This window comes from Tupaia chinensis, unplaced genomic scaffold (genome assembly GCF_000334495.1).
Source record: "Tupaia chinensis unplaced genomic scaffold, TupChi_1.0 Scaffold000001_1, whole genome shotgun sequence".
Taxonomy (NCBI): Eukaryota; Metazoa; Chordata; class Mammalia; order Scandentia; family Tupaiidae; genus Tupaia; species Tupaia belangeri.
Genome location: NW_006159427.1, coordinates 5,650,113 through 5,664,327, shown reverse-complemented (window position 1 = coordinate 5,664,327; position 14,215 = coordinate 5,650,113). Strand labels below are relative to the sequence as shown.

General features: G+C 42.9%; 1 protein-coding gene across 2 annotated transcripts in view; it reads left to right on the top strand.

The window, feature by feature from the left end:
* MKX (mohawk homeobox) overlaps positions 1–13,190 on the top strand; it is an 82,250-nt gene extending 69,060 nt beyond the window's left edge. The window contains exons 5-6 of one of the 2 annotated variants that reach the window (XM_027770068.1): positions 10,512–10,545; positions 10,651–13,190. In XM_027770068.1, the coding sequence (XP_027625869.1) occupies positions 10,512–10,545; positions 10,651–10,837 (221 nt within the window). In that variant the 3' untranslated portion in view covers positions 10,838–13,190. The remainder of the gene's footprint in view (positions 1–10,511; positions 10,546–10,650) is intronic. The other variant, XM_027770084.1, reaches the window with a different exon arrangement.
* Positions 13,191–14,215: the final 1,025 nt, after the last annotated feature.

Here is a 14,215-nt window from a genome sequence, read left to right as displayed (position 1 = left end):
AATATTTTGTCCTTTCATAATGGTTTTTGTATTAAATCTCTGAACAACACTGATTTTTCACAAAATACTAAGTCATGAGGTCCTATGAGCCTTTGAGTCTGGTACTATTTTTTTTTAAGTCTGTTTCTCCCATGAGAGATACAGAGAGAGAGAGAGACTCCCAGCAGGATCTTAACAGCCTTGGCCACCCTAGTTCACAGGAACATGCGTACACACCCAGTGTGTACAGGGAAGCCTCAGGGTGCAAACCTAGACCTTCCAAGTGGGGCCAGCATCGCAGAGCATTGTGTCACCATTGCGCCGCCATCTGGCCCCACGTCTGGGATTGTTAGCCCCATTTTATAGGTGAGAAAGTCGAAGCCCAGAGAAGCCAAGTAGCTGGACAGCCTTTTCCTCAGTAAACAGTGTCGACTTCTAGAGTTCAGGCTCCAACCACTGCACTAGGCTGCCTCCGTGACTCACTCCAGACCACCCGTGTAGCTCACATGAGGCGCCAAGAACAGAAATGAGAATATTTAACATTTCCAGATCCCCATTCTGGTCACCCACTGGCAATTTCCTCCCCACAGACGGCATTCTAATCTTCCAACTGAAGTTTCAGACTGAAGGTTTAGACATGGGAAAGGTGGAGCCTTTGAGATCACAGAGGATCAATCTTGGAAGAGGAGACTATGCAGAATAATTTAGCATCAGGAATACTTAACATGTCTAGTGAAGAAGATTGAAAGTGAACTGAAACATTATCCTTGGGTGGTATTCTGTTTATTCTGAAAAGTTGCTTTTACATTATAAATCCCACTTCCTGCACCCCCGGTCCACCAGTCCAGACTGCTGAGGCCAGGAGACCTGTGCATCCTGCTAGGACAGAGATGCCATGAGAAATTCATACAGAGCCTCTAGCCTGCTGCCCGATGCCTGGGAAATAAGGAAAACCCATCAAGGCTCCAGCTCCTAAAGATAAGAGACCAGGCAGCCATTCCACTCTTCCCACAGACACTGGCACTCCTGAAATGACACAGATGTGCTGCTGTCAATGGAAATGTAACTGAGCCTGACAATTTCAGGTGTCACCATACCTCCACGGACCGGGGAACTCTCCCTATCGGCCCAGTTTAGAGGGGTGTGCCATTTAATTTTTATTTTCTGGCAGGAGCGTGGGGGAGTGGGCACAATGCACTGACAGACAGGCAGCTGAAGGTGGCGTCCTGTAGCCCAGGACATCTGGGCACCATTAGCCACAGTGAGGGGCCCAGCCCACATGAGAAGTAGCAGGAAGGGAAAGGATCTTTGGCCAGATGGCGGAAGTCATGGCTGGAGGAAACACTGGCTTAATTTTTGGAAAAGATTTTTCTTCAAACACTCAAATGATTTTGGAAGCCACTCATTCTTTAAAGCCCCGGGATAAATAACTTACCTACTATATTGTAAAAGGAGGGGAAAATTGTAGATTTACTCCTAAAAATGAGATGCTTTTCATTTGCTCATTCTCACTCTTTGGAAAACTTACCAAGCTCCCCAATCTCTAGGCTCACAAAATCCAAGCTCCTAATACTATAGTAAGAGTCTAAGAGTAGCCTTACTAGGGCCAGCAGGTGGTGTGGTTGAGGCACTGGACTCCCACGTGGTCGACTATGGTTCGAGGCCCGTACCTAGCAACTTACTTTCTCATTTTCTCTCTCTCTCTGGTGAGTGCATGTGTCCTATAGCAAATTTTAAAATAATAATAATAATAAATTAAAATTTAAAAACTATTTTTAAAAACAAGAATAGCTTTGATATTTGCCAAGTTTAAGTTGTAATCTCTTCCTGTCATTATGATGTTTTGGGTTTTTTTTTCCTTTTTTTGGAGAGGTTTTTGCTATAGGGCACATGTGCTCGTCAGAAAGACAGAGAGAGACAAAGAGACAGAAAGTGAGAAATCACCCCCCACTCCCCCAGGGGAATGGCCACACTGCAATCCCTTCTCCATTCTCCTCTCTGGATCTTGGGCACGCACGCACACACGCCCAGCATGAGTTTAAGCTGCTGAGTCCGGTACCTGAACTGTGGTCGACTACATGGGAGTCCAGCGACATAGCCATTACGCTAACTGCTGGCCCCTCATTATGATATTTTATAATGGAACTCACATTTGGTTGTTGGAACTGGTAGAAGCAGTTCAGTTATCAATAGATGAGTGTTACAGGTTGTTGGGTATTTTTTTTTTCTTCCTTCCCTTTTGGGCAGATATCCCTTAGAATGATTTATTTTTACTGATGCAGAAGCTCTAACTCTCCCAAGTAAAGAGGATAACCATGAGACCAGCAGGTGGCATGCTGGTTAGTGTGCTGGACACTCCCACATGACTGACCCATGGTTCAAGTCCCAGACCTGGCAGCTTGCTTTTTCACTTTCTCTCTCTCTCTCTCTCTCTCTCTCTCTCTCTCTCCCTCTCTCCTCTCTCCTCTCTCCTCTCTCCTCTCTCTTTCTCTCTCTCTGTGTCTCTGGTCAAATTAAAATAAATGAATAAATAAATAAAATTTTAAAAAAGAGGATAACCACAAAAATTTCCTCTAAAAGTGATGCAGTAACAGTTGTCTAGGAGTTATTTAGTAGTAATTGACTCTGAGCTATAGAAAAGTGATTATGGGGCTATCATAGCTATTAACATGTCACTGTAATTAACGTGTGAAGAAGAGCTCAAGAGGGTTTATTTAGATTCTCTATTCTACAATTTGGACAGATTCCTTAATGTTACATATTAAATAATAAGGAGGAAATTTTTAATCTTGTCAGTCTAAGTTCTAACAAAAAGTATAGAAAAAGAGTCTGTAAAAGGTTTTTAATGAGTTTCATTTTTCAGGCTATCTATGTAAATGATGCATTAGGCTTCATGAAGGTTTTTGTGGTGACTTTACCAACAGAGGTCTCTTGGGTAATGGAATGCAATGATGAGAAACATGACCTTCTGGATCCGGCCCCATGGCCTAGTAACTAAGAGAGCCAGATTCCACATAGCTGACCATGGTTTGGTTCCCAGCCATAGCAACTTGAAAAAACACACCAGATGCATGTGTGCACATGCGTGCCCCAATCCTTACAAGTTAGAGAAATGGAGGAGAAGAGATTGAAGCATGACCACAGCCCATGGGGAAGAGGTGCTTTCTTCCTCTCTCTCTGTCCCTCTCTAAATGAGTACTTTTGCCCTCTGGCAATTAAAAACAAAATAAAAACTAAAACAAAAAACATGACTTTTGGTGCCAACTGACCTGGAGTTGAGTCTCACAGTCATTTCATAAGTCCTTTGTGAGTGCCTAGACCCTCAAAGCAGCAGTATCTTTGTAAATAAAAATGGTGGTGCCATCTTACAAGATCATTGTACACATTCAACCAGAACACATGTGTTGAGTTCTTGGCATAGTGCCTAGGTAAGAATAAGCATTCAATAGACATTAGTATGTGTTACTTTAAAGACAACTGCTGCTGGTAACATTTGCATCTCTCAACATTCAAGTTTAGCTCGGATGGAGCTGGACTTCTATTTCTTTTGAGCTGATTCCATTTCATTGGCAAACCCCACTGCCACGTGAGGAAAGGCCACATGGTGGATTATTGTCTAACTCAGTAACAATGGGTAAGGCAAAGGTGGAAGGTCAGTGAAAACACAGGTTATAAATCATGTACTGAATGACCTTATTTTAAAGATGTGTATAAAGCTTGCTTGGAGAGCCAAAAATCCAAACATTAATATTTGCTATCCCTGAGAGCAGCAGATGGTGTGATGGTTACATTGCTGGACTCTCACATAACCACAGTTTGAGTCCTAGACAGCTTAAAATTCATGCTTGGCACATGTGTTTGTGTGCCCCAAATCCCAAGAGGAGAGTGGAGGAGAAGGGATTGTGGCATGGCCATCCCTCCTAGGGTATAATTTCTCACTTTCTGTCTCTCCAGAAAGCACACGTGCCCTATAGCAAAAATTTCTCTTTAAGGGACCAGCAGTTAGCGTAATGGCTATGTCTCTGGACTCTCATGTAGTCGACTGCAGTTTGAGCCCCAGACCTGGCGGCTTAAACTCAAATGCTGGGTGCACGTGTGTGCGTGCCCAAGATCCTGAGAAGAGAATGGAGGAGAAAGAATTGCAGTGTGGCCATCCCCCCTGAGGGGTGACTTCTTGTTTTCTGTCTCTCTGTCTCTCTCTGTCTTTCTGGTGAGTGCACATGCCCTATAGCAAAAACCTCTTAAAAAAATCTCTTAAAAAAAATAGCCATTCCTAAATGCCCTTTATTTCCTATTTTACACATTTCCCCAGACTTTCTGCAGTGGAGCTGTATTACTCATATTAGAGAAGAACAACAAATGCCACTTGTAAAAGAAGACCAATGTGTAGTCACGGTGGGACCACTCTGTAGGTGTGGGGAGAGCCTGGCCCAGCTCTCCCACTGTGGGGAAGTACTGATGGAGGAGGTGGCCATGGGGCAGGGGGCCTGGGATCGCTAGGTACATTTGGTGAGGTTCTGTATATTTGGAGCAACTGGTTATTTCAGAATCTCCTGTGGGATTGTATATCTGCCCTACTCACTAGAGTCTTGTTCTTTTTCTCAGTTGCTCCAAGTATGTGAATAACTCCAGAAACTGAGCTAGCATCCCCGGGACTCTCCGAACCTCCATGATCAGTAGCACACTAAACCCTGGCTGTCCACACCTGCTGTCGCCAGAAATGGCCCCCCAGTGACCGAGTGCGTGGAGCACAGTGTTCAGGCATCTGGAGCCCATACTTGCTTTGGATCGTTGTCATTGGCCCCAAATTTTTAATTTCTCTGCCAGGGCATTAGGCAGGGCCTGATAGGCAAGCGAAATGCCTTCTCTGCTTCCCTTAGAGTATGGGTGGCTTCCTCCTCCCACCCAAGTAACTCCCGTGGTCTGCCTTCCCCCGGCCCCCAGCTGAACTGTTTCAGCAATGATGGCTTACTCATGGACATTCCCATCCACCATCCCAAGTTCCTTCCACTCTCTCCATTTTAAGGCAACCTCTGAGTAAATGAATGGATTGTAAATTAGGGAAACATATATTACATGATTTTTAGGTTATTTCATTTAAAAATACTCATATCCTTCATTTTAATTTTATTTCATTTCAGTGACATTTGTGGGTCCCCTTAGAAACATTCCTAACTTTACAACTTATCCATCAAATTAAAAAAAAAAAGTGAGAAAAAGACATGGCCATCTTTTTGTCTCTTTTTGCAGCTACGAATATCACTTCAGGAACATGTGTCCGAATCAGTGTGCTTCTTGGTTGCATTGAGCGAAGTTGAAAGGACACTGGGCCCACAGAACTCGGTGCTTACACATCTCGAGTCGCAGTGGAACCACATTTTCTGTATAATTGTTTCTCTACTTAACTTTATAAGGAAACACATGTCCAAACTGAGGATAGACCCACTTTAACATGATTTGGGTTTTACAGCATCCAAGATTTTCCTAACTACACACCTCTTTTTTTTCTTTCCTTTTCTTTTTTGGTCTTAAAACACACACTTTTGGCTGGTTCAGTAAGTTGTTCCTGCCAGCCAGTTGCTTTTATGGTAATTGACAGCGTAGCTGATTTTTGGAACCTTAGAAGCTAAAAAGGCATTTAGCTCAGACTTTGCAGGGGCTGAGCCAAGCTACTTGCGGAGCAAGAGGGTGCTGAGCCAAGTGGAGGGCAGTCAGACCCTCAGTCTGTGCATGCTAATGAACCGCCCAGTCTGCAGACTCCTGCCGCCTGGGCTGTGACTGCCCTCTGAGCATGCTTGCACCTCTCGGGATCCTTCCTCCTCCTGGCAGATTGTTTCTGGAGCTCCTGGGAGCTACTTCTGGAGGGGACCTGGTGAGACCACCTGTCAGCAGTGGGCAGAAATGGCATGAGCCCCACAACCTCCCGGAATGGGTAGAATAGACCCATTGACCCTTAAATACTGGCACGGGCTGAAAAGACACAAAGTACTTGAACCAGATAAGAGCCAACAAGATTTCTTTTTTACTTCAAAGGAAAAGAGTGTAAGAAAGAAAATGTATTATAACATTTAAGGCAGCCCTTTTTTTGGGGGAGAGGTTCTTGCTATAGGGCACGCACACTCGCCAGAAAGAGACAGAGAGACAGAAAGCAAGAAATCACCCCCCAGGGGGGATGGCCACGCTGCAATCCCTTCTCCATTCTCCTCTTGGGATCTTGGGCACGCAAGACACAAGCATCCGGCATGAGTTTAAGCCACCAGGTCCGGGACTCAAACCGTGGTCCACTACATGGGAGTTCAGCAACATAGCCATTATGCTAACGGCTGGTCCCAAGGCAGCCTTTTAGTAAATGAATGGATTGTAAATTTTCTGTGTCCTCCTCATTTCATATCAGTTTTTAAATAACTGGGATTTACTCCCAGATTTCATCTCAATATAACAAATAGAAGGAAAAAAAAAAAAAAAACCTCCCCAGACTACCAGATCTTTAGAGTCTTTGCTTTCTTACAAAAGCATAAATGTTTCAGAGTAAAAGAGCCCCTGTTAGCTATCTTCCTTGTCCTGGTTCTTCTGGGAACTAGAATATACCACTCCACAGGAGGTGGCGCTTGTCCTAGGGACACCGGGCAGTTCACCAGCAATAGCAGCAGGAAAGCATGCCCTTCTAACACCAGCTTAATTTTTTTGAACAAAAGCCAACCTGGACACAGACACCCTCCAAAGTGGTAGTAGTGAACTTTTTCTTATCTGTTCTAGATTCTTGAGATTGAGCTCTGTTACATGCAATTTTAGCATTGGTTATTGATAGAGAAGCAAAATGTTTTCACTCTTCATTGCTTTTTATGAAGACTTTTCCTGGAGAGGAGGCTGATCCATACTGACATTGAATGTGCCCATTTGCCTTAAAACAAAATCTAGAATTCAATCTTTTGATTACTGCCTACTATTGTTGAAATTGGTGGACCAGCCAGTGTCATCATGGTTAAAGTGGCTGGATCCCCCATGGCCAACTTAGCAGTTCAAGTCCCGGATCCAGTGTGTGTGTGTGTGTGTGTGTGTTTTAAGAGAGATTTTTGCTATAGGGCACATGCACTCACTGGGAGAGAGAGACAGAGAGCGAGAAATCATTCCCAGGTGTTTTCTCACTTTCTCTCTTTTTCTTCCTCTCTCTTTCTCTCTCTCTCCCTCCCTCCCTTCCCCTGGCAAGTCAGCAAGTGCCCGCACACTGCAGCAAAAATGTTTTTAAAAAAAGAAAGAAAGGAAAGGAAAGAAATTGGTGAAACTAATTAAGAAGACCCAATGAGGATTGGAACCTGCATTTTTACACCTCAAAGATATTTTCATAAGCACCAAAGTGTAGAACACATACACCCAAAAGAGTAAGCAGACTTTTATAATTTCACATTTGGCTGTGTAAACGTGCTTCTCAATAGGAGTTCAAGGAGTAAGCTGCTGGGAGTGCAGCCCCTGTCCAGGCATCCAGGAGCCGCAGGACACCCGAGAACGCTCTCCCGCTCCTCCGCTCTCCTGCTCCCCCACTCCCCAGCTCCTCCTCTGAAGCAAAAGCTCTGCATGGACCCCAGCGGTGACTTGCGTGTTCGCCGTCCACATGCAAGCTCCGTGCAGGAATGTCCTTTCTGGGTCCTGCAATCTGTTACCTAGTTACTAGGCACACACTTTCTTCTTGTCTGCACAGTAACCACCCTCCAGTTGACTGTTCAGGTAGGAAATCAGATTCTGGTCTCCTTAGATCTGAGCCTGCTTCGTTTGTGAGCCAGAGCATCGGTTACATGGTCTTTTCTAAATTATGTTTCTTTATTTCCCTAATGTTATTTAAGTTTCATGGAACTTATTTTACTTTTGCCAAGTCTTTCCATTGAATAAATATCTCCATAACCTATTGCTTCACTTTGGCAACAGGAACAGTTGCAATTTGTGGGCAAAATTGAGCAAAGGCCTAACTCATTTTTTTTCCTCTGTAAAAAGTCCAGTGTTGCTGATTTTCCTTTTTCCAAACAAAGGCCTTGACTTGTTCTCTGTTCTAGTAGAGACTTGTCCTTGCCCTCCCTCACTGAAGATTCACAGATAAGGTACTGCACAGAGAACGACTTGACGTCACAGAGACAACCATCTGCAAAGCCACCGATGCGCTCAGAACTGTGCCTGGCCGCAGCAGTGAGCTGTAAATCTGGATTATTAGAGTTTTGTACATTAAAACTTAACATTTTTCTCCATTTAATGAGTAATTTTATAATTCCAAAATTATCAGAAGCAGCAGACGTGTAGCTAACCCTCCAGGCTGACCCAGTAGGGACCAGAAGACCCCGAAACTGAGAAGGCTCCAGAGGGCGATAATCCACCTGCTCTCCAATCCTGTTATGCCCTGCAAGGATCCCTAACGCCTTGTATAATACAGCCTGAATAGTCAGTGAAAGGAAACCAGAGGAATTAACATCTGTTCTTCCGTTGGGGGCCAGACACACATGATCTCATTTATTCTTTTTTTTTTTTTTTTTTTGAAGGGGTTTGTGCTATAGGGCGCGTGCGCTTGCCAGACAGACAGAGACATAGAGATACAAAGCGAGAAATCACCCACCAGGGGGGATGGCCATGCTGCAATCCCTTCTCCATTCTCCTCTCGGGATCTTGGGCACGCACGCACATGTGCCTGGCATGAGTTTCAAGCCACCGGGTCCAGGACTCGAACCGCAGTCGACCACGTGGGAGCCATTATGCCAACTGCCGGTCTCGATCTCATTTATTCTTTATAAATTATCATTTGTTCACTAAGGCCTTTGGTTTTTGTTTTGTTTTGTTTTGGTTTGGTTTTGTTTAATTTTGCTTTTGAGGGTCTGAATCCTTAGGTGATTGGTTGCAAAAAGAGATTGTATAATTGTTTCACAGTCTACATGTTAAGACTTGACTCGAGATAAGCTAGTAGGCTTCCCCAATTCTTTTTTCTTCCTTCTTTTTAAATGAGAGAGAGAGAGAGAGAGGGAGAGAGGAGTGGTACTTTTGACAGGGCCTCATCCAGCAAAGAGTCCCCTGGCCTGCCCCAGCTGGGACCACTGGCACATGCCCCAGTGCCTAGCCTGTTAGGTTGGGCTGACACTTGAACCCTGACCTCCCATGCAACCTCAGTCACCACACAGAGGTCCCCTCCCACTTGCACCACTGCAGCTGGGCCAGACTTGCCCAACTCTCTGCCTTCATGGGGGGGCATCAAGGCATAACTGCTTCATCTACATAGCCACGTGACTGTTTCTCCTGACCATCTCTCCCCGGGGACATTTTGCTGGTTGAACTGTACTGTGGTCATATCGATGTTTTCCTTCCCACGCCTCTCCTGGCCATCTCTGTGCAGCAGTGTTTACGGTGAGGGAAGGGGCTAAACCACTGTGCGGTTCAGGAGTCTCATGGGCTGACGGGGACCGCTGACCCCACTCCTTCGCCTGTCCTTGACCTGCAGTGCTGGTACCCCTGTTTTACCCCTGTATGTCAACATGTGTGTTCCTCAGACCACATTCTCTTAGCCCCAGGAGTTACCCAGAGAAATGTAATCAAGGTCAAGAACCCATCTTCGTCATTCCTCATATTCATGTGGTGTCGGCGGATATTACTGTTCTGAGTGAGGGAGCAAATCTAGACCAGAGGTCAGGGTGCACAAGCAAAACCTAGCTTCCTAACTTTCATTTTGTACTGGCAGGATGAGAGTTCTTTTGGAGGCTGAAGACTCCAGTCATCTCTTTCTTTAAAAAAAAATAATAATTATTATTAGTTATTTTATTTAATTCCATTTGTTATTATTAGTTTTTAACTTGTCCAGAGAGAAAGGGAAAGCAAGAAAAGAAGCCACCAGCTCTGGCCTTGAACCGTGGTCAGCCATGTGGGAATCCAGTGCTTTTAACCACTGTGCCACCTGCCAGCCCCAGTCACCTGCTTCCTCTAATAGACCAGGAACCCCGTGTTATTGACCACCCTGGGTCGTTTACTAACCAGCCAAAGGGAACTATTTGTCCTTTTTCTAAAATAAAGGTTTGATTTCCCATGAAATCAGAGACTATGGAGCCAGAGGAGCCCCCCAGGTCTGCTAGAAATGCCTTTATTGATAGCTGAGGGAACGGAACCCAGACTTGGTGGGCATCATGATTACCCAAAGCTGCACAGCAGGGGCGGGCAGGACTGGACTTGGTCCCAGGGACACTCACCCTGGCCGACACTGTCTGCCGCCTGAGAGAAAGGCCCAATTTGGCAGAGTAAATTAACCCCAGATTTTTGTATTTCTCTAAAAGCTACTTTTCATTTTTTATTATCTGGCGAGAATGTCTTTGGCAAGAGAGTTTTAGTTTTCTTTTTAATATCAACATAAACTATTTCATCTTTGTTTTAAAAAAAGAAAACGAAAAAAAAGAAAAAGCTGTTCAGCTGATTTCCTGGTGAGGTGTTACTCCCGGTAATACATGATGAGATGCCCAAGATCGAGAAAGGCAGAACGAGAGGAAAGTAATGGGATGTTTTGCTTTTCTTTACAGACGCTCTGGAAAATGGCTCCCATAAGGAGGACGGGTGAGCAAAAATGTTTTCATTCGCCATTTGTGCTTTTCAGTGTGGCATTTTCCGTGCGCACCGCGGCGAGTGTGATGGTCAGCTTTCTGTTTTGCTTCTCTCCAGTGCAGCTCACAGAAAGGGGCCGAGCAAGGATGACACATACTGGAAGGAGATCAATGCCGCCATGGCCCTAACAAATCTCGCGCAGGGAAAGGACAAGCTGCAGGGAACTACCAGCTGCATCATCCAGAAGTCGTCCCACATAGCGGAAGTGAAGACCGTCAAAGTGCCCCTGGCACAGCAGTTTTAACACCGGCTGGATGTTCCTTGTGTCAGTGAGTTCCCATACATCCTCAGCCTAGGAGCCGAAGCAGGAGCGACAGCGCCGCGCCCCTTTCAAGCCTCTTATGTTTAAGTATCTTACATAGATCATTTAGTTGCTTCTATAAAAGACATATAAGTTATATTAAAAAAAAAACCTCACTTTAATCAAAAGTATTAACTTATTTTATGTTACTCAAACCACGCATAAAACGTTTGCATTGCCATTGCAATAAGTGCCTTGCTTCCCGAAAATAAGCTCCAACGTGGGCAGAGCGGAACAGCTGTGCCTCAAAACGCCAGCCATGTGTTTATTACTCTGTGCGCATCATTCCAGACGGCCTTGCCATTCCAGGACTGAAACCAGAATTGCCAAAAGTCCTCGAAATATGTTCAATAAGTCACATGTTAGACTGTAGAGATCCGTTCAGACCCAGTGAAATGTTCCTTTAAAAAAAAAAGTTCTACCGTATTGAGAAACTGCTAAGTGCGTTTCAGAGTGTCAGTGAGAATTGCGTGCATGTATCTTGCCGGCGTGTCCGATATGTACACACTTCGAAAGGAGAGGCAAGTGGTCCACGTAATACGCACATTCCAGAAATGACTGCTTCAAACTAACTTAAAACTGCAACAAATAGGTTGGGATCAGAAAATTATTTCTAAAACTACTGGAAAGCACCACAATGCCCTTTAAAATGAATTGGAATTCTTTCTTCCCTCGAGTTTTACTGAAGTTTTTAAAAACTGAATTACTTAAATAATTCGGAATTTTCCTGTGCAAAACCTACCATTTAGTTTTAAAACATAATCGTGTTTGCCTTAGAGTTCAGTGTTTTGATTTTTTTGGGGTTTTTTTGTGTGTGTGTGATGGAAACTTTTTTATATGGGATGACTAAAAACCTTTTATTTGGTTCATTTCAAATTATAATTGCTGATGGACAATTTGTATTGCAATGAGAACAAGGCAATGAGAGAAATGTGTCTCTGTAAATATACATGCGGTGCATAAAATTGATTTTCAAATTTAAAACATATGGAAAACAAAACATGGAACAGTCTCTAAATTTTGCCAAGCAGGACATTAAAGTAAGAATAAGGTGAAATTATGCATTCAAAGAAAGAAAGAGCATTCTGTTTGTAAATTAGACTGCCATTGACTGAGAATAATCAATACCAAGATAGAAGAATATCTTTTTTCAATTGAACAATAAGATTCTAATCAGCTTGGGAAGACTTGGAACTTGAATAAGCAATAGAGATGCCAAATATAACAGAGTGTATGTGCTGCAGAGAAATTAAAGGGATTTGACTCTTTTATGGTGGGATTTTTTGTCTGGGTACGTAATCTATTTTGTCATTTTTTTTTTTTTTTAAACTGGAAAGCTTGTTTGTGAGTGTCAATGAGAGCCAATAGTGCAGCCATGGGGTGACATTTTTCTTTATTTTGCAAAATGCTTTTAAAACCAAAGGCTGCTCTAATCTAAGGACAGTATCAATATTGATATCAAAAATTGTAGGACACTTTTTCATGTAACATAGCATTTGGGGATTGGGTTTATTTAGTGTAATGAAGATAATTTGATATAAAATATTTTGTATATATATATTTTTACTTTGTTTTCTAAATTGCTGTTTGCAATAAGTGTAAAACAAGATATGTAAGTTATGACTGTGTGAACAGATGAAGTATGCGTTCTTTTGGTTTACATCCTTACGTAGTTAGAGCTCCACCATAAAAACTTCGGAATCTGTACAAAATAATTTTGTTAAAACGCGAGAATGTCAATGAGAACTAAGGACAAATACTTCACTCTTTTTCATACTATTATAAGTTATTCTGGTATTAAATATTTTAATAAAAAGTGGTTTTGGTTTGGCATATTTTAGTTAGATGGATAAATGCTGGTTGCATTTTATTTGAATTAATCATGATTTGTTTTTACCATTTTTTTTTAAATCAAAAAACTTGATCCGTGTTATAAACTATAAATGAAAAGCCAATATAGGACAGCTATTCACATAATTTTTTTTAAATACCAAAGCTTTCAGTCTGACCTATAAACACATTCAGATTTTATAATTAGCACATCCTTGGCAATGTCTCCAATTGCAATTACCCTTAATTTATTTTTTCTTTTGCTGCTTTAACATATTCTGGAAATTTAAGTCCCCCTTTAAAAGAATCTTGAACAATACTGAGCCAGCAGCTGAGAACCTAACTCCTAATTTATGTTGCAGAGACATAGAATTACCTCTATTCTTTGTTTTGCCATATGTAATCATTTTAATAAAATTAATAACTGCCAGAAGTTCTTGACAGATTTAAAATAAAAGTTAATTTCTAGACCTCAATGATCATATGAATTTTGTTTTCATTTGAGAGTTGAGCAGGTGGAGAGAGCGGTAGAACAGAGGGGTCCATTATATACCGCGATTCTCCTACGGTCCGTGAGGGATGTGACATGGGAGGGCTGAATCTGTATTAAGTTTGAATTTCATCACCTTAGACCACCAACCCACTTTTTAAGAGCCAAGAAAAAGAGAGTGTGATATTGACCATAACTTTAAAATGAACATTTTCAAAAATACCTTCTTTCAGTAGCTAATACAATACGCATCGTTTCTGATTGTTCCACACTGTACTAGAGAGAAAACCTAGACAGACCTATGTCTGAGTCCCAGCTCTGTCCCTCACCACTGTACAATCCAGACTTACCTCTCTTGTGTTCAATTTCTTCATCTGCAAAGTGGGAGGAAGGAGTTATATACCTTGTAGAATTAGCTCTAAGGTTGAGATAACACACAATATGTAATATGCCTACCACCGGGGCTGGCAAATAAGTGCTCAATACATGGAAGGTATTACCACCTGCGTATAATTCTTTTACCCAGTGTTTCATCAGTACCCATGGGGGCTGGGTTCCATGACCACCTCCCTATACATACCAGAATCTGCAGATGCACAAGTCCCTTATATAAAATGGCAAGTATTTACATATAACCTCAGCACATCCTTCTGTATGCGTTTATTTTATATTTTCCGGAAGGCACATGTGCTGACTTGGTAGAGACAAAGTGGGAAAGTGAGAAGGCAGGCCACATGGGGAGCTGTCTTGCTACAATCCCTTCGCTTCCATTTCTCCTTTTGGGATTTTGGACATGTGCATGCACACACCCGGTGTGTATTTTCAAGCTGCCAGACCAGACTCAAACCACAGATGCAGCCATAGGATCTAGCTGCCCTAACCACCATGCCACCAGCTTGACTGCTCCTCCTGTATATATATATATATATTTTTTTTTTTGAGAGGTTTTCGCTATAGGGCGCGTGCGCTCGCCAGACAGACAGAGAGAGACATAGAGAAAG